Consider the following 19,153-nt stretch of genomic DNA (forward strand, 5'->3'; position numbering starts at 1 on the left):
GACCGTCCACCCTTTTCACGGTGTTTCCAGTTCATCGTCAGCAGGGCACACCTCAAAGAGCCTTTCTCAAAATAGCAGTAGCAGGCAGCATTTGTCCTGAGTCTTAATGTGCCCCGGCTCCCATTTCCCCACGTCACCTACCACCCGTCCTGCAGTCAGAATTAAAGACACGTTCAGTCAATGAGACTGATTCTTGTGGACGTCTGGTTTCCTGCGTGCACGTTCCCAGCATGCAAACGCCCTTTGGTCCATTCCTTTAGCAGTTACCTCTCTTTCCGTGGGAAACTATTCCTCAACAGAATAATCATTCCCGTTCAGAAACTTATTATCCCGCATTTCTCTGAGTGACATTAGCTGCCCTCACCACCCCCTCCCCATCCTTGTAGAGCTCGGTCTGTGGTCGCTGTGCATGGAAGAGTCGGTGAGGTCATCCCTTCCTTGTGCTGACCCTCCTGCCACGTGTGGAAGGGAGAGAGCCAGAAGGCTTCTCCCCCTGCTCATTACCCTTGACAGAAGTGCTAGGTTGAGGACTTCCCTGCTCTCATCTTCTTTCGAGCAATCACCCTGCCCAGGAAAATCTGAGCTCAATGTGTGGCATCCGAGAGGCTGTAATTAACAAGAACATCTTGCTATAACTCAGGACGGGTGACAGTGAACGCTCCTACAAGGGCTTCCGGGGTTACTCCTATTCCAGGCTTCAAACGCAAACACTGTGAGACGGCTATGCGCAGCCTTGCTGCGGCTTATGGCAAGAGTCCATGGCTTTTTTGCATTCGTTCAGAACTGCTGAAAACCATCTGCACTCCATTTATATCTTGGAGAATGGTGAGCCACAGGCTGGGGTTGGGGGGTTGGATGCCAGCAGTGGACAGAGAGGTCTGAAGCCTGCCTTTTTAGCTCTATTCTTGCCTGGGAAGGGGAGTTTTGACAGTGCAAACTCGCGTGCAGCCCGTCTGTAGTAGGTGCTTTTCAGATCCATCGGTGTGGTTATTGGTGATGGCAGAGCGCTCAGGTGTTAACAGCTCAGTTAGCGGACACCATGTGTCTGGGTTCCAATCTGCGATCTTGCACTCTCATTGCATAATCAGGGGCACATTGCTTGTTGCCTCTGAGCCTCAGTTTCCATCCTAGGGAGTAAGCACAGAATGAGTGTGTGTGACTGATTTATCACTGGGCTGAACTTTTGAAGATAGCAATGGTGAAATATCATAATTTTTATCCTATACGTGCCTTCCAATCACTCTACTGGTGCACTTCACCTCCCCTACCCTCTGACAAAAGTCTCAAGCAGATTCCAGAGCTTTTCTGGTCATTTTGGGGGTTGGAAGAGAGCCCTTTTGTGAAAGCCAGGTCCATTCCCCGCATCAGAGCCTCAGTCTCCCATCCAGACCACGTCTTTTCTTTTCACCCAGTTTAGGCCGATGCTGGAATCCACGGATGAGCGGGAGGGCAGGGGACCGTGGTTGGCCCTGTGCTTTCTTTCCTGCATCCCCCCAGTCCAACTGGTACGTTGCTGACTGAGGCAGGGAGGGATGTCAGAAGAGAAGGGAAAAGGTATCTTTATTTAGCGGGGGCTGGCGCAGTTCCCTCTGGTTGTCAGAAGCCCTTGTTATGGCAGCTGCCCAGTGCTGGCTCCACCTGCCCCCTCTTTTATTCAGACAGTCCGCATTCTACCTTCTGTCACCTCCTCTGGTAGTTTGCCCACCAGGGTGAGCTGTGGGGCTGCACCATAACTCTGGCCCCAGCGGCATTGTTTGTGTGGCATGGACTTGACCTATGGCAGGACTTAGACATCCTTGTCTCCCCACACTCTGGGGTGCAAGCCCCTCCCACTGTGGCCTCCCTCCAATGTCTGCTATGCAGCCTGTTCCAGGCAAAATCCCATCTCTGAATTCCTCCAGGCACGGGGCAGGCACTGGTCTCTTACCCTCCACCTCCTGTTTACCTCAACCTCCCAGCCCCAGAAAAACCTTCGGTAGAGCAGCTTTCTTTAAACTGTGTGGGCACTTATTACCCACTGTCCAAATCACCTGACAACAAGTAATGTCTCACTGACCATTCCATTACCTCTGCAAGGTGTTGCATCCAGTTTCTGGGATGTAGTAAGTGCTCAGAAAAGGTGAGCTATTACTATTATCAATCATACATGCTTCAGATAATAGAAAGAGCCAAGAAGGAGCATGGGGCAAAGGGGTAACGTGAAGAAGAACTTTGTTTTGGAGTCATTCTGTTTAGTTCGCAGTGGTGGCATGACCTTTGGGTACAACATACAGGACATTTTTCCAAAGGAGGGGATTGCACAGAAATGGTATACACTGAACTCATTTGTTCTTTGTATCAGAATGTCAGTCGTATCGATGCAGAACAAGCACAGGCTTGCAATCAAATGCACTTAAATTAGAATCCTGACTGTGTCGCTTACTAGTTGAGCAACTCCTGGTAAGTGAGTTTACTTTCAACACCTGGTTCCTCACCCAGGGTAAGGAGAGTAGCACCAATCTTCCATGAGGATTAAGTATGAGGCTTAACGCACGTAGCCAGTGTCTGGCATGTAGCAGCAACTTGACACATAACATTTAATATTATTGTAATGTTATTATTATTTTTTTACATAACAATTCTGCCAGGGTCCTTCAGCCTCTATTTCCTCCACTTTCTGATACTGAATAAATGATGACTCTTAAGAATTAAAGATTTTACACAGTATTAGAATTTGGTTTCATGACTAGGAAGTTTTCTTCCTTTTCTGAAGTTATCTGCCCAGGTCAATTCTTTTGATGGTGTTTTGCTGACTTCAACTACGTATTTGGAGAAGAGGCAGCATCATATGAGGGCACGTGGGGGACTTCTAGGAGCTAGCAATATTCTAGTTCTTTTTAAAAAATTTTTAACTGAAGTGTAGTTGACTTACTACATTATATTAGTTTCAGGCGTACAACATAGTAATTTGATATTTTCATAAGTCACAAGCCATACAAATTTATAAAATATTGACTATATTCCCTCTGCTGTACGTTATATCCTTGTAACTTATTTATTTTATACCTAATAGTGTGTACCTCTTAATCCACTTCACCTCTTTTGTCCCTCTCCTCACCCCACATCCTCTGGTAACCACTAGTTTGTTCTCTGTATCTGTGAGTCTGTTTCTGTTTTCTTATATTTATTCATTTTGTTTTTTAGATTCCACATATAAGTGAAAACATACAGTATTTGTTTTTCTCTGTCTGACTTATTTCACTAAGTATGACACCTTCCAGGTCCACAATATTCTAGTTCTTAACTTGGGTGGCGGTTCCACGGCTGTTGCCTTTATAACAATCCATTAAAACTATACAATTTATGTTGTATGTTCTTTTCAATATTGATATCACCCTTCCCAATAAAAAAAGATAACAGAGAAAAGGAAGTCATACTCAGTAGTTGATTAAAAACCAAACAAACCTCAAAACATTTATTGGGCCCTTACTATGTGCTTGGCATGGCGTTAAGTGCTTTCCACATACAACACAGTCAAGCAGGCACTGTCATTCCCACTTAACGGCTGAGGAGACTAAAGCTTAGGATAAGGTAGCCTTCGCAAGGCTAGACACCTAGGACCTGTCCGATTTGCCCTTTCAGTACATCACAGTTGCCTTGCACAATGGGGAAGGAGAGCCCGGGTTTGCATGGGACACCAGGGAAGGACTAGGCTCCCTGACTTTTTCAATCTCTGGTCCAAATGCTTACAAGTCTCGAGTTGGTCACAGAAGTCCATTGTCAAGAGGCAGCTCTGCAGATTGGTTTCTGGATGACAGCCTGACTGCGAGATGTCCTGGTGACTGAGTGCCTGTAAGTCAACGGGAGGCACAAACCCAGTCCCTGTGGTCTGCCCTGACTCGGCTTGCTAGTGGTCAAGAATGTGCCATCCCAGAGGGGGGCCGGGGACACCAGGGGAGAGGGGTCCTCTTACACACTGATGGTGCTGGAGGCCCTCACCTCCTGCTGGCGGTAGAGGTGGCAGAACCTAACAGCCAGCTCTGGTCCGGGTGGTCTGACTTACTAACCACCTGAGCGCTGCAGGAGTGGAGGCTGACTGAACCCCTCAGCACATGGGCCTCTGTGCTCCTGCCTCAGGACCTCTCGGAGCTCCCCGAGAGGAGTTGGCCTTGGGTCCTGTCCTTAAGAGGCTTACAGCCTCGCATGGACACGAGCTGCATACAAGAGTGATTACAACACAAGAATAACCACCAAGAGATGCACAGAGGGACCAATACATTTTTCTGAATGCTTAGCAGAAGGAGAGCTAGTTTCCAGCTGGGGTGAGGCAGGGGGCGTGAGAGAAGACTTCGTGCAGAAGGTAATTTTATTAGAAATTCTCTTCTTTTGCGGCTTGTGGGCAGAGGTGGTGAGCAGCACACTGGCCCGGGGGCTGAGTACAGGCTCTGCCCTTTCCTACCGTGGTACCCAGGTCAACATGCTGTATCCCTTGAGCCTTTGCCTCCTCATCTGTGTGAGGCAGTATGATGTTATCGTGACCAGAACAGACTCTGGAGCCAGATTTCCTGGGTTCAAATTCTGCCACTCTCGGCCGTGTGCCTGCAGGCAAGTCATTTGAGGTAGCTGTGCCTCAGTTTCCCTATCTCTAAAATGGAGGTAACAGTATATTCCATGAAGGGTTGTTGTGACGATTGAATGAACTTATAAATGTAGAACATTTAGAACAGTGCCTTGCACACAGCTTGTGCTCTATGTGCAGCTATGATTGTTGGTGTTGTTAGTGTGGGGATGGTATTAGGGTCAATGTATAGATCAGGGATTAGGGCGAGCAAAGCCTGGCACACAGTATGCCCTGACTACAAGACGTTGTTCTTGTTATTACTGAAGTGCAGGTGAAATACAGAATTAGAAATGAAGAGGAGGGCCTCGAGGGAGTGGGAACAGTGTCAGCAAAGACAGGAGGCAAGAATGCACAATGTGTGAAGAAGGAACAAAAAATTATCTAGTTCAGGTCCTCCGTACAGGAGGAAATCTCTCTTCCGGTTTCTCAGCTTCCTGTGGACTCTTAGAATCCGTTCAAAAGGCCGATTTCCATCAGCTAATCTCCATGGCTTGCTTTTGCATGTTTTTCTGGATGCAGGCCTCCTGGAGCATCTGCTCCCCGTCACTCCAAGGATGGGTCTCCAGGGGATGTTCTGCTTCCCCCTGGGGCTCCTGTTTGGCTCTGTGCTCTTGGTGGCCTCAGCCCCGGCCACTCTCGAGTCTTCTGGCTGCAGCGAGAAGGAGCAACAGGTCACCGTCAGCCACACCTACAAGATTGATGTGCCCAAGTCCGCCCTGGTCCAGGTGGGGGCTGACCCTCAGCCCCTCCGTGATGATGGAGCCTCACTCCTGGCCCCAGGGGAGGCTGAGGAACAGAATATCATCTTCAGGCACAACATCCGCCTGCAGACGCCCCAGAAGGACTGTGAGTTAGCAGGCAGCGTCCAGGACCTCCTGGCTCGGGTGAAGAAGCTGGAGGAAGAGATGGTGGAGGTGAAGGAGCGGTGTAGTGCCCAGCTCTGCTGCCCAGGAGCTGCTGGTGAGCTCACCACCTGGTATCCATTCAACAAACACTGAATGAGCACCTTCATGTGTTCCGTCAGCCTCATGAGCACCCCGCCTCTCACTCTGGGTTTTCTCTACGGGGCGCCACTATTGGCCCTTAGCTCCAGGGGTTATCTTCAAGCCTGAGCAGGGAGGGACCAGCAACTCTTAAAGTGAGTCTGGACTCTTGGGTCAGTGCTTCCGGATGAGAACGCTTTTGGGTGCAGTTTTACCTGGGGATCCAGTCTCCATGGTAAGGGAAAGCAACGGGTTAGAGAGGAAAGCTCAATGGCCTTGGAGCTAGACAGGATTGGGTACAAATCCCAGTTCTGCCATTCTTTAGCTGTGTGACTTTGGGCAAATTCCTTAAGTTTCCTCAACTGTCCATTGAGGAGAATTCTATCAGCTAGTCTAGTTCTGAGAACTACAGATGATGTACAGAAGATTCCCGGCCATTAGCCAGAAACCTGTGAACTCTTTTATCAGTAATAAAGTACTACAATTTGATTTTACAAATAGTGAGCCCTCCCATCACCACATTTTTTTTTCAGCATAAACTGCCAGGCTGATCCAAATGATAACAACCAGTGATACTTTGGCATATATTTTAATGCCTGAAGAAATCGCTACTGTTAAGAGCGCCTCTTATAAGCCAGACACAGAACTAGGCACGGAGGAGGCTGTCATGGATAAAACAGCATGGAACTGCCCCTGAGGGACCTCGATGTCAAAAGTTTTTAGGAAGGAAAGAGGGTGTTCTGAGACAGGAGCTGGGGCTGGCGAAGAGACAGGGCTGACTGGCCCGCCCTCCAACTGCCTCTTGCTGTCTGGGGTTAGAGAGGGGAGCCTGGTTAATCCTTCTCCCATCTTCACACCCATAATGAGACTGGGCTATTTTATAGCTTCTGCAGGTCCACTTTTCCAGGCTTCAATTTGGGATCATTTCCCAAGGACCCAGCCTTGCTAGGTCCAGCCCCCTCCAACCAAGGCAAGCTCCCACGCAGCCTGGAGCTCTCCTGCCTGGCCCAGGAGCCCTGTCCCTTAGTGTAAGCTGCCCCGCTGACATCCAGGTTGGAGCATTTAAGGCGCCTTCATAGAAAGGTACTAAACAATTAGCACCATTCACAGGGGAGGGAACCAAGAGAAGTCAAAGGAGCGCTCGGGATGAAAAGGGAAAGGCAAATGTGGTCCCTGTGGCTATTCAGGCATAAAATATATCAATAGATTTCGCAGGTCCTCCTCTGGCCCAGGTTGGAAAGGGCAGACTCCTTGTCTTCCCCATAGGCCCTACCCTCCTCCACAGAAAGAGCCGTGCAGGACCCTGAAATCACCAGCCTGCTGTTAGGGTCCCCAGGGAAGGAGATTCCCCGCTCACGAGCCCTCAAGTCCCAGCTGACTGTTTTCCTCTCTCGGGCAGGTCTGAGCCGCCATTGCAGCGGCCACGGGACCTTCTCCCCGGGCACCTGCAGCTGCCACTGCGAGCAGGGCTGGGAGGGCGCCGACTGCGAGCGGCCCGCCTGCCCCGGCGCGTGCAGCGGCCACGGGCGCTGCGTGGACGGCCGCTGCCTGTGCGAGCAGCCCTACGTGGGCGCCGACTGCGCCTACCCCGCCTGCGCGGAGAACTGCAGCGGGCACGGCGTGTGCGTGCGCGGCGTCTGCCAGTGCCACGAGGACTTCATGTCTGAGGACTGCAGCGAGCGGCGCTGCCCCGGCGACTGCAGCGGCCACGGCTTCTGCGACACGGGCGAGTGCTACTGCGAGGAGGGCTTCACCGGCCTCGACTGCGCCCAGGGTGAGAGCAGAGAAGCGCCTTGGCCCGCCTCTCTTCTTAACTTGCCCCGGCGGTCCCCACGGCACCATTTAACCATCAATTACATTTTGTCCTAAGAAGGGCACCCCCCCCACCTTTCGCCTACATCAGAATCCCCTGGAGGGCCTGTTAAAACACAGATTCTTGGGCCCCTCCCGGAGGTTCTGTTTCAGCAGGTCTGAGGGACGGCCCGAGAACTTGCATTTCTAACAAGTTCCAAGGTGACGCTGATACTGCTGGTTTGAGGGCCATAGTCTTACCTGATGGTGTGTGCCTGTGTTAGGTGTTACTGAATGAAGTCTTATGGCCCCTGCTCGGGCCCTAGCCCTGCTGAGGCTCTCTGCCTGGTTAGGGGAGGGTTCTGGTTCTAGCAGCCGGTAACAAAACTTCAGCTGAAATCCACAAAGCACAAGCTTTATTCAGTGGCCAAAGAATGGAGAAGTGGGAACTAAGTTCACAGATCAACGTCTCATACACCTGGCAAGAGAGATTTAATCCTAATGAGTAAAGACAAAGGGAGTAGGAGTGAGGCTAATGGTGGGGAGGCATATGCTTTAGTCTACCTGAGAAGGAGCAGTGCTTTTTCGAGGGAGTGGGGAGCCACTCTCTTTTCATCCTTTTTTGGTCCTTGAAGTCCCAGTCATGGCTGCTGGTAGGTGTGTCATTTAATATGCCAATGTAGTAAAATCAGCGTAGAGTGAAAATCAGGGTCTGTCAGAGGTCAGATTCACCATCTTGGTCCCAGCTGGTTCCATCTTTTTTGTTTGTTTGTTTGTTTGTTTGTAGCCTCCTGTCTCATCCCTGGACCATTTAATTTAAAGATTTATGTTAACTCCTGCTAAAGGTGGAGGTTGGAGGGTTTTGAACAAAGACTTGGAGCAGCTCTGGCAACATAGAGGGTCAATATTAACTCCTAACCAGATAATAACTTTTGGGGGCCCACAATGGTGCCCTACACAGGCTCTGTATCCTCCACACCCACCGTCATAGTGTTAAGTAGGTGCTCAACGAATACGTATTGGCTATGGATTCCCACCCTTCTTTCCTCACCGTCTGCATGCTTGTTCCTGTTGTGTGTGCAGTGGTCTCCCCCCAGGGCCTGCAGCTGCTCAGAAGCACAGAGGATTCGCTGCTGGTGAGCTGGGAGCCCTCCAGCCAGGTGGACCACTACCTCCTCAGCTACTACCCACTGGGGAAGGAGCTCTCTATCAAGCAGATCCAAGTGCCCAAGGAGCAGCACAGCTATGAGATCCTTGGCTTGCTGCCTGGAACCAAGTACATAGTCACCCTGCGCAACGTGATGAAAGAGATTTCCAGCAGCCCACAGCATCTGCTCGCCACCACAGGTGAGGAAGCAGCCAGATGCCCCAGGTTTCCCAGTAGAGGCTCTGTTTTAAGCATTTTCTTCCATTGTCCCCACAAGTACCCTTCTACTACCCCAGGCCATTGCCCTGATTTGGGGTTTGGAAAACATAGCCGCTGCAATCCTAGGTTCTGAAGAAAAGTCTCCATTCTTGTTCCTCTCTGTCTCCTCCATGACTATTGGGTCCTCCAAGCCAGTGATGGAGCCTGCTGGTTTGGGGCTCACAGCATCTTCTCCATCCCTGAGATTAGTAAGGTCTGATTGCCCTGCACCCACACACAGGCAGCCGTGGAGTACTCCTGCATCCGCAGGCCCTCACTGAGCCACTGCGACCATTCGGCAAGATCAAGCTGGTATGGAAGGGGGTCTGCTGAAGTCACCTGTATCAATTAGATTCATCTCAGCAGAAAAGAGAGGGTACAAACAGGGTAGCTGAAGAAAGTTTAATGAAGAGGTTATTGATAGAGGTATAGGTAGGGTTTGGATGATGAAACACTCTAGGACTAGCATCAGTGGGGATCCACCCCAGTCTGAAGGGGCAGGGGATGGAAGTTGGTACTGGGACCCAGAAAGGGCTTTAGGAGAGGGCTGCCTGATGGTAGAGGGATACAGGCAGTCTACTGTGTCCCCACCAGGAGGGAGTGAAGGAGATCAGTTGCCCTCTTCTGGTGACTCTCAATGGCTGAATGTAACCAGAAACCAGAGGTCCAGGGAACCAGGCTAATGCATTTCATAGAGGTCATAATCTGGGATACAGAGCAGGAAGGAGGATGGATCTGGAGGGATGGAGTCTCCAGGGCACCACTAAATGCCATCAAAATGCTTGGACGGACAAGCATCATTGCTTATTCTGTAGAAATTCTTATTTTCTCATGAAAGTACTTGAGGCAGCCTAGATCTTCAAGGGTTTGGAGAAACCTAGTTGTTTGAGTGATTCGGATTCATTCCTTTTCTCAGCATACTTTATTGAACATTTACTATGTGCCAGGCACTGTTCTAGATGCTGATAAAAATGAGCTGCCTCCATCTTGCCCTAAACTCTTGAGGAAAATCCAGGGGCATCCAGGTGGATGGGCCTTTGACATGCAGTGTCTTTGGAGAATCATCAGACTGCCTGTCCTTTTTGGTGGTAAGGGTAGAATAGGGTAGGGATAGCTCAGTGTTGGAAAGAGCCACGAAGGACTTGTCATGCTTGGGAGGGCAATTTGTGATTGCCTTTGTCAACACCCTCCAGCCAAAGACCCCTCAGGGCACCCCTGTAGTTGAACAAGTTGGGTTTATTGATGGTTGTGGCATCGGAGCACACACACCATGGGGGACCATGGGTGTCTCAGGAAGACAGTGTAAGAGGGGACTGGTGTAGAAGTTGGGCTTGTGTTAGATGATTTGGGGCAAGAGTTAAGGAAGCAGGGATTTGCTTTGGATTGCATGCTGTCAGGAACTGGGGGTAATCCTTTGATTGGTATCTTAGTGAATCTTATCTAGAAAGAGGGCAGACTAGATGGAGACTAAAGCTGTCATTGGTATAAAAGGAACAGTCACTCATACCAGTCAGGAGGGAGGATGTTTACTCATTTTTGTGAATTGGACAATGTTTCGTTCATGTTTTGCCTGGGTGCAGATGTGATCTTGGAATCGTCTTGTTTGGTCTTAATTTGGCATGGCCACAGAGCACCTTGTCTGCTGTTGATGTCCTGTGGAATTGTTTAGGTTCAAAAGGAGAACACCAAGGCCCACCTATGAGAGCCGGGCCAGCTCCCAGCCGTCGGGCTCCTTTTCTCTTTCCACATTTTTGTCTGTGGCTGCCTCTGCATTTAGACAGGACGGTGCTCACAGCCTCTCAATGAAGAGCCGAGACACCTGTTCTGGAAGTCTTAGCAACCCCTCTAGGCTTCTTGCTCTAGGGACTTGTAAAATCCTGTGACTGTGAAGTCGTCTTTCTAATCTGATTCAAGTGAAACCCATTCTGGTTTGCTCCTCCGGGGAGCCTCAGCCGGAGAGACACTTATCCCCATAATCGTCTTGAACATTTTCATTAAGATCCTGCTTTTTCACTTGTGAGCCATGTAGGGCCCCTTCTGTAATCCTTGAGTCACTTTCATTACTCGCCTCTTGACCTGTTCCCTCAAGGAATTCCCATCTTTGAGGGAAGAACCTGGAGGCGGGCAGGTAGAAGGCAGAGCTTGGGCAGGAGTGCTTCAGAGAAAACGCTCCGTGAGTTTCTTTATCCATAACAGAGGGAATCAGAAACATTCAGAGCCATGGGACCTTGAGAGCGTAGAGTTCACCCCTTGACTGATGCACAAATTCTCTGTCCTGCGTCCTTGACAAGGGGTCAGTCAGTCTGGTGGGAACACCTTCAGAACCAAGGCACTGGAGGTGAGGAAGGGGACGAGGCTGAAAGTCTGGGGGCTTGTCTTTCCTGTTCCAAACTTCAGGCCAGGTGACATCGGCCTGGGATATGGACATTGGAACTCAAAAGTGTTCCCAGAGACCCCAGACCCCTCTTCAACACCACCCAACGGTTCTTGCCACAGAGCCACATCAGCGATCCATTCCTTTGTAATAAACATTATATTTTCATCTTTTTCTGAGTGGAGGGGTGAACATTTAGCCATTAATACTTTACTATGGCAGTTCCCTGGTGGTCTAGTGGTTAGGATTGCAGAGGCCTGGGCTTGATCCCTGGATTTGGCTCAGTGTGGCCAAAGTACAAATAAAATAAAATAAAACACTGCACTCTCTTAAAAAAATACTTTACTATGAATAAATGTGCACAGTAACTCTCTTCCTTCACAGGATGGGCTGGTGGGGCAGCTGAGGACACCAGGTACCTGGTGGAGGTGCTAAAATTTGGTAGAAGGTGCAGGAAGAATACTCAGAAGGACCAACTTAAAATTCTCCTACTTTATAGTTTTGCCTAGGTTTAATCCTTATAGGAGAATTTGAGAGAAGGGGAAGGAGCTGTAATTTGGGAGACTGAGGAGAGAGCTGGTTGTATTACCAGTGTTATGCTCCAGAAAATTTGAAATGCATTTCCCAAACTCTCCATGGAGGGGCCTTGAGCTTCTCATCCTGAGGTTGAGTCTCTGTGGGCAGGGGCTCTGCAGCTGAAGGGTGAGTGTTTAGTTCAGAGCAGTGTGAACCCTGGCCGAGTGGGTTGGATGGCTGGCCTAGGAGGCGAGGTTCAGGGCTTGGCCACAGCAGCGGGGACAGGGAAGACTGCATGGCCTCTGATGGGGTGGGATGGGGAAGAGGCTTTCCCGAAGGACAGTCTATCCTCCACGGACAATGTGAAAACCAACAATTACTTGCTACTTCGGTAGTTCTCGGACACCTTCTAAGGACTGTGTCCTGGGGCTGCAGCCTGCTTTCAGTGTGTCAAGAAAGGGAGCTGACCTGGTAGCCAGTGTCTTGTTCCAGACCTGCGGGCCCCTGCTGTTCACTGCTTTCTCTTGCCCTCCCTGACCCCTGCCCTAGATCTTGCCGTGCTTGGCACTGCCTGGGTGACAGATGAGACTGAGAACTCCCTCGATGTGGAGTGGGAGAACCCCCCTACCAGGGTAGACTACTACAAGCTGCAGTATGGCCCCCTGACAGGGCAAGAGGTGGCCGAGGTCAGCGTGCCCAAGAGCAGTGACCACAAGAGCCGGTACGACATCACGGGTAAGAGCCAACACTGGGGATGTGAGATGTTTGCTGGTGGATGCTGAGGCGGGGACAATGTGTGCAGAGGGGACCAGCATCTGTAGCGCTCAGGTGTGCACAGAAGGTCCTGGGGCCTTGGGAATCACCTGAACCCTGACCCGGGAACTCCCAGAGGTGAGCCCACTCTGGGGGCCTGGGGTCTCTGCTCCAGCATTCTGGCACTACCTCTGGAAGCTCGGAGCACCTGGGTAACAGATTACACATCCGAAATGTTCTCCCAAGTCAGCTAACCCTCTGGAAGCCCCTGTCTGTGTCTCGGGGTGGATTTGATGGGACACAGACATTCCTTTTGGAAGAACTGTGTGTGTGTGTGTGTGTGTGTGTGTGTGTGTGTGTGAGACAGAGAGAGAGAGAGAGAGAGAGGGCGAGAGAGAGAGAGAAATTGGTTGACTGAGTTGGTTTGTTCAGTGCCATATGTGGAAGGAGTTGAGCTAGGCGGCCTGGGGTAGGGCGCTCCTATCCCAGTGACTGAGCTAACTCTGGGAGAGCTGGAAATCAGACGGCTGCAAACAGAGCGGGGCCACGTAGGGCTGGGTAATGTTTTGTGACACCTGAAGTTTGTACAATTTTCAGTGTCCTCTTTAAGAAAAGTAATACACAAGCACGAATACCCGATTCAGCACATGGCCTTGGAAGGGGCTGGTGCAGGTGAGGGGCCCTGAGGCTTTTTAGCTCCACGGTGAGTCCTCCTCTGGGGCCTTGTCCTGCCATCTACTCCCTGCATCCTGTCTTGAGAGGTCATCTTGGGGTTCTCAATGTTTTGTGGGGTGGCAAATTGCGTGTGTGCCTCATACATGCTGCTGTTTGCCTGCGGTTCACCACCAGAGTCTGAATATTTGTGTCATGAGGAACAATCATTCAAGTTGCCGCTACAGAGAAACAATAAACAAAGAGAAAAAAAGAAAAAGAAAGGGCAAATTAAAGCAAAGAAAATAAAGAGGGAAAAATTAAGCTAATTATTACAATGGGGAGGAAAGAAACTTTTGAGGGAAAAGGATTGTTGGGAGCAGAAAAACATTTGGGCTGTAAATACAATTGGGAAATAAGTTCTCAGTGGTCCAAGGAACGAACTGGAACTCCATTAACTTCATCTCATCCACTCTGGCCCGCGCTTCCTGACTGATAAGCTCCGCAATGATGCCTCGTATTCCACTGGTCCTGCAGCTCTTTAGCTGCCTTAGGTAGATTGTAGTCTTGAGGAGAGAAGCATAGCCCTCTCCACACCCTCACTGGAGAAATCCTGGGGAAGAGCAGTGCTGGGGCTCGAGGGTCTGGAGCCTGTACTCACACCCAGCACTGGCTGCTTGTTTCTAGGTCTGCAGCCGGGGACAGAATATAAGATCGCAGTCGTCCCCATGAGGGGAGACCTCGAGGGCAAGCCGATTCTCCTGAATGGCAGGACAGGTAAGAACGACGGGGAGGCACTATGAATGCATCTCATGTTTGTGTTCTGATATTTTCTGGGCTGACTCCTCTTTGGATAAAAACTCTGGGATCTGTGTGTAGAGACAGTCTGTCTCTTTGTGTACTGACATCTTTTGGGGGGCAGGAGAGGGGAAGCAAACTTCTTCTATTTCAAATATTTTTTGCCATTGAAAATCTCCTCCAGGATCCTGGAGTCAAGGGGAAAGGCCATTTCCAACACCTTTCTGCTTATTTTAATAGCTTCAATCACTGGGTTATTTTTAAGACATTTATTATCTTGGACCTAGGCACACAGCTCCACATTACTTAAGACAGGTGATTTGTAATTTTTTTCTTGTCATTCCTGTGGTGTTTTCATGACAAACACACTCAGGGAGTTTGCTTTAAAATGTCAAAAGATATTAAAGACTTTCACATGGGAGTAGCAATAGATTTAGCATCTGCAGATTGAGAAAATATACAGTGACAAACGTTGCTATAAATCAGTAACATTCGACAGTAAGTTTGTAATTTATTAATCAGAAAAGAATTTGAAATCCTTGTAGTTATATATGCAAGATATCCTATGTAAGTTTTAGTTTTTAGGCAGTGCTTGAGCCTGTATTGAATTGTGAGCCTCCTGCGGTCACCCTGTGCTCCTGCCAAGTCGAGTCGGGAGGTGGTGATCTAGCGCCTACAGCCACCCGCTAGAGGCTAATCCTTGGAGCTGACAAAGAAGGGATCTTTGCATTTTGAGACTTCCTTGAAAAGTTTCATAGTTCTGTTCAGTTCAGTCCTGGCAGTAGCTGGTTGGGGTGGTGAGAATAAGGGTGAGATGGTGCAAGAACTGAATTCACTATTTCAGCTGCCTAGTAGGTTGCATATCTGGAGTGTGAAAGAGTTATAGAGTTGGGCAATTATAAAGGATAAAATATACTTTAATTTTCAACCATACAGTATAGACTGTGCAGCCTGCCTGAATGGTGGACTAGTGAAACACATTGGTGAGTTGGAAAATGGCAAGTCTTTCCTTGGTTCTAGTGCCTTTCTCTTTAGCTGTGAATTAATTGAGAGCCTACCATGCACCAGGCATTATACCACTAAGCACTTCTCATAAATTATCTAATTTGGTTCGCATCATAATCCTGTGTGGTAGGTCCTATTATTATTTCCAAGTCACATATAAGACAACTGAGGCTTGGAGAAATTAAGCTCAAGGTCGCCCAGCCGGGAAATGATAGGGCTGGGATTTGAACCCAGGATGTCCACTTTGGTGGACCCAAAACTAAAATGCCACCTACTTTTACTTCTCTGTCCATTATTTCTGGTTAATTTTCATACTGTTTACTCCCTAACTAAAACAAAAAAAAATTCTGTGACACCTCATTGTCTTTGGATAACATAGACTTCTTTTATCTTGGCCGCTGTGGGCCCCTCCAACCTGGGCCATTGTTCTCAAAACTTCCCAACAGGAAGCCTTCCTGCAGCTGGACTGTTCTTGGGGCTCCCTAACACAGAAGGCTTATCTCTACCTCGTGGGTTTGGTCATGTTGTTACCCTTGCCTAGAAAATTCTCCACTGTTATCTCTAGCTATCAATTAATTCAGTTCAGCAAACATTAATTGCAGAGTACCATTGGGTCCTAGAGACACAAGCCCTTTAGATACTTCCAAAGATGATGAGCCCTGGTCCCTGCCCTTCAGGGGCTCACAGCAGTAATATCACTCATCCTTCTGGGTCATCTCCAACGTTGGCTGCTCCACTGAGGCCTTCTAGGACAATATTAAATGGCAGCCATCTTTGCCTTTGAATTTCTAGAGCATTTAATTACATATGGCCTTGAATTGCTAGTTAACCTTTCAAGCATATTATCCCAACTAGAAGATGAGCATTCAAGAAATGTTTTTTTATTGTCAATTCTATTCTAAAAGCAGGATGGGATATTTTATTGGATTGCAAATAAATTTGTGTTATATGTCTTACCAACATGAAAATAAAAGACACAATAATTTCTAAGGTCAGGAAACACTCTCAAACCTGGCTAGACAATTAATGTAAGGGGAAAAAAAAAGAATCTCTCTTTTCCCCAGGTGTTTTGCATTCCATGAGATGGAAAAACACACTGGAATATAAGAATGGCATAAGCACGTGCAGGGAGGAAATGGCACAGTTCAAGTATTTTCCATTTAACGAGTCACTCAGTGGAACTAATACCACGAAAGTGAAAGGGTCGATTGAAAATGCTTACCCTGTTAACATACTCAAAGTGCACTGAAAGGCACTTCTAGACAGGCAAGCCTTTAGAAACAGATCAGTTTCCGGAGAAGCAAGCACCGGCCAGGCCAGTGTCTCCAGGGAGAAATGTCCCTGAACTCCTCCATCACACCGTCACAGCCACTTCACATCAAATGACAAGAGAGGCAGACCCCTAACTAAGAGGTGATGCTATCCCTTTATTCTTCATTTCTCCATCTGTAAAATGAAAGGTTGGACTAAATGCGTTTCAAGTCCCTTCTCTTATTTTTTTTATGATTATGATTTTTTAATCATGTCTATGATTCATGCCTTTCCATGGTGAGTCTAAAACAAAGGACCGCTTGCTTTGTTATAATCTCCCACGCTCCCACGCACAGCAGAGCATACAGCCTAGCATAGTCACTTGTTAACAATTTTCTCAGAACTTTTCCCCTTAGACTATGTTATGAAATAGAAGTTTTGGCGACTCTTATTATCCTTTTCGCTTTTTATTGCTTCCCAAACACAATGCTTCATTTTGAAATGGCCCAGCCCCCAAAACTTTCCTTCTCAAACTCCTTCTTGTTTCAAGATGAGCTCCTGTCAACACTCAGAACTCCTGTCTCTCACAGCCTCCCCACACATACATCCAGTAGCTGAAAAACAATGAGGATCTCTAGCATTTTTGTGTTCTAGGTACCGTGGGGCTTCATAAACATTATCTTCGGTCCTTCTAATAGCATTGTAAGCATTATTATTCCCATTTCACAGGTGAGAAAATTGAAGCCTACAAAGTTTAGGAGATTCAGAGTGAACTAGTGAATGGCATTTGAATTTAGGTTTGCTTTCCAGAAGCAGAGCTAGAGGATAGCAGGAAGGTGGGTTGATCTCTCTGCGTACATTCTCTACAAATGGTGCCTTTTGAGTAATTTTATTGCCACAATGAAAAGCAGTAGAGGAGACCTGAGAAAGCATAGCTACTATAGTCCAGAGGCACCTCTTCCGTGAACTCACCTTCAAACCAGTAGCATGGGCCCTGTCCCCCATCTCTGCCTCCAAACCCATAATATCCTCATGGATTTCAGACCTTGGTTGTTCCGTTTTCCACTACGCCAACTGGGTGACTCACAAGTGGCCATTGCGAACGGAGAAGGCTGTTCCTAATGCCTGTGGCCATGGGCTGGAGTGTGGACCCGTGCTGTTGGGTTTGCCAGCATAGACTGAGGACAGCCGTGCCCTACCCTATCCTGTGGTGAATCTTGTTATAAAGTGGAATAATCTTTCCTGATGTGTCTAGAGCTCTTAATTAGCCTTTTCTGTATCCTCAGTTTTGTAAATTAAATCTCTGACATGGGGCTTACCTTTATTCCAATACATGCACTCAAAAGTGAATCCTACCTATCAAGCCTCTTAAATCTTGTTTTAAATCTCCGTAACCTCAGTGGCCCTGAGAAAGGTCCCACCAGGGCAGCTAGTGTCCAGCAGGTGGGAAGTTGCAGCCTGAGGAGGAAGCTGGGGCCGGGGCGGCAGGGCCTGTCTCCCAGTTGAGGCTGCTGCTGGGGCTCCTCTAGGATCTGGCCAGCTGCTGCAGCTACAGGAAGACTTTGTTCCACGGCAAAAACTGTTTATGATCTTCACATTCCTTCTTGGCAGAGAGGGAGGTTTTGGTCCTGCTAAGCTGGCTTCTTCCAATGATGTGGTGTATTGTGTGGGGTCACAGTATCACTGAGGCTTTCCTTCTACATCTGTATCTTGGCATCTGATTCCCATCCTGAAATTTATCAAGGAGAAGAGCAGCTCTTTGAAGAGCCTCCTGTTGACTTAAGTTGTTGTTGTTGTTAGGGAGTTGAGAGAAAAGGGGCAGGGAGTCCTGAGTTCCAGGCTGGCCCAGCCTCTCACTGGCTTTATGGGTTTGGAGAAGTCACATCTCCTCTCTGGGCTTGGTCTCTGTAACCCTGACATGGTATGATTCTATTTTTCCTTCCTACCTTCTCACTCTTCATAGCCAGGATGCCTTTTCCTGGTTCTCCTCCATTCCTGGGGGTTCTGGGACTGTTGGCGGGGAAAGGAGCTTCAGGGCTATGTGTCAGAAATCAGGCCTTGTGTCAGAAATCCATACTCTCCTGAATCGGTTCCCGTAATCACTGGTGGCAGCTTATCCCTGTTCAGCCAAGTGGGAAGGACTGGCCTCAATCCATAGAAAGTGATGGAAAGGCAACATTCAGTTTCTTCTTTGAGGGTCATTCTCTCATCTTTCTGATCTCTGCTTTCCCAGATGTTATATATTATAGTGGCTGCCACAGAGCTAAATTGTGTAATCCCCAGAGGTAGCCCCTCATCTCACGTTCATTCCTATATGCTTTTTATCTCTAAGAAAAGGTGTGTTACATAAGCTCACTTCTTGCAAATAACCTACAAAACTCTAATGTGTCTAAAAAAAACCAACTGCCATTGATTGACCACATACTATGTGCCAGGAGCTTTTCATACATTACTCTATCAAACCTCCTAATAATAACATAATATTTCCTCCATCCACCCAGGTGGATGTGATGGGTCTTGAGAGGGCTGCACACACAGGCAGCCCTGACCCTTCAAAGCCGTGGGCCTGTGCTGAGCGTCCTGGCAGCCGTGGTGGCACGCACTGATCTGGGGCAGGGAGAGGTGGTGGGAGGCACTTCTGGGACTGCGGGTTGTACAGATGCGGGAGAGGATGAGGGCCAGGGACTTCAAGAGGCAGGACTCTCTGGGTGTTCCCCATCTTCACTTTTCCAGTCCAAATGTCCCCACTCCCGATTTGGCACCAGTTTCCCCCTATTGACATATCACCATTGGAGGCTCTCTTCGTTACCTCCCTGTCATGTGTGGAATCATGCTATGCACGGAAAGGGGCAACGGGATGAGGTGGGAGTCCTCTCCCCTGCTGTGTACACTTTTTCCTGAGCATCCTCTTAGAGCCTGCTCGAGCCCCCAGAGGCCCAGGACATGGCCCTGTTGGTGTCTGTGTTCTGACTGCACTGCCCTTTCATCCCAAGAGGCCCACTCTACCAAGTGGGTATGAGGTATGC

At 48.6% G+C, this 19,153-nt stretch overlaps 1 protein-coding gene across 1 annotated transcript in view; it reads left to right on the plus strand.

The window, feature by feature from the left end:
* Positions 1-5,154: 5,154 nt before the first annotated feature.
* The window catches only part of TNN (tenascin N), a 61,681-nt gene continuing 47,682 nt past the window's right edge, over positions 5,155-19,153 (plus strand). The window contains exons 1-5 of the mRNA XM_036827817.1: positions 5,155-5,560; positions 6,983-7,357; positions 8,458-8,721; positions 12,219-12,404; positions 13,761-13,850. Coding sequence (XP_036683712.1) covers positions 5,155-5,560; positions 6,983-7,357; positions 8,458-8,721; positions 12,219-12,404; positions 13,761-13,850 — 1,321 coding nt within the window. The remainder of the gene's footprint in view (positions 5,561-6,982; positions 7,358-8,457; positions 8,722-12,218; positions 12,405-13,760; positions 13,851-19,153) is intronic.

This window comes from Balaenoptera musculus, chromosome 1 (genome assembly GCF_009873245.2).
Source record: "Balaenoptera musculus isolate JJ_BM4_2016_0621 chromosome 1, mBalMus1.pri.v3, whole genome shotgun sequence".
Taxonomy (NCBI): Eukaryota; Metazoa; Chordata; class Mammalia; order Artiodactyla; family Balaenopteridae; genus Balaenoptera; species Balaenoptera musculus.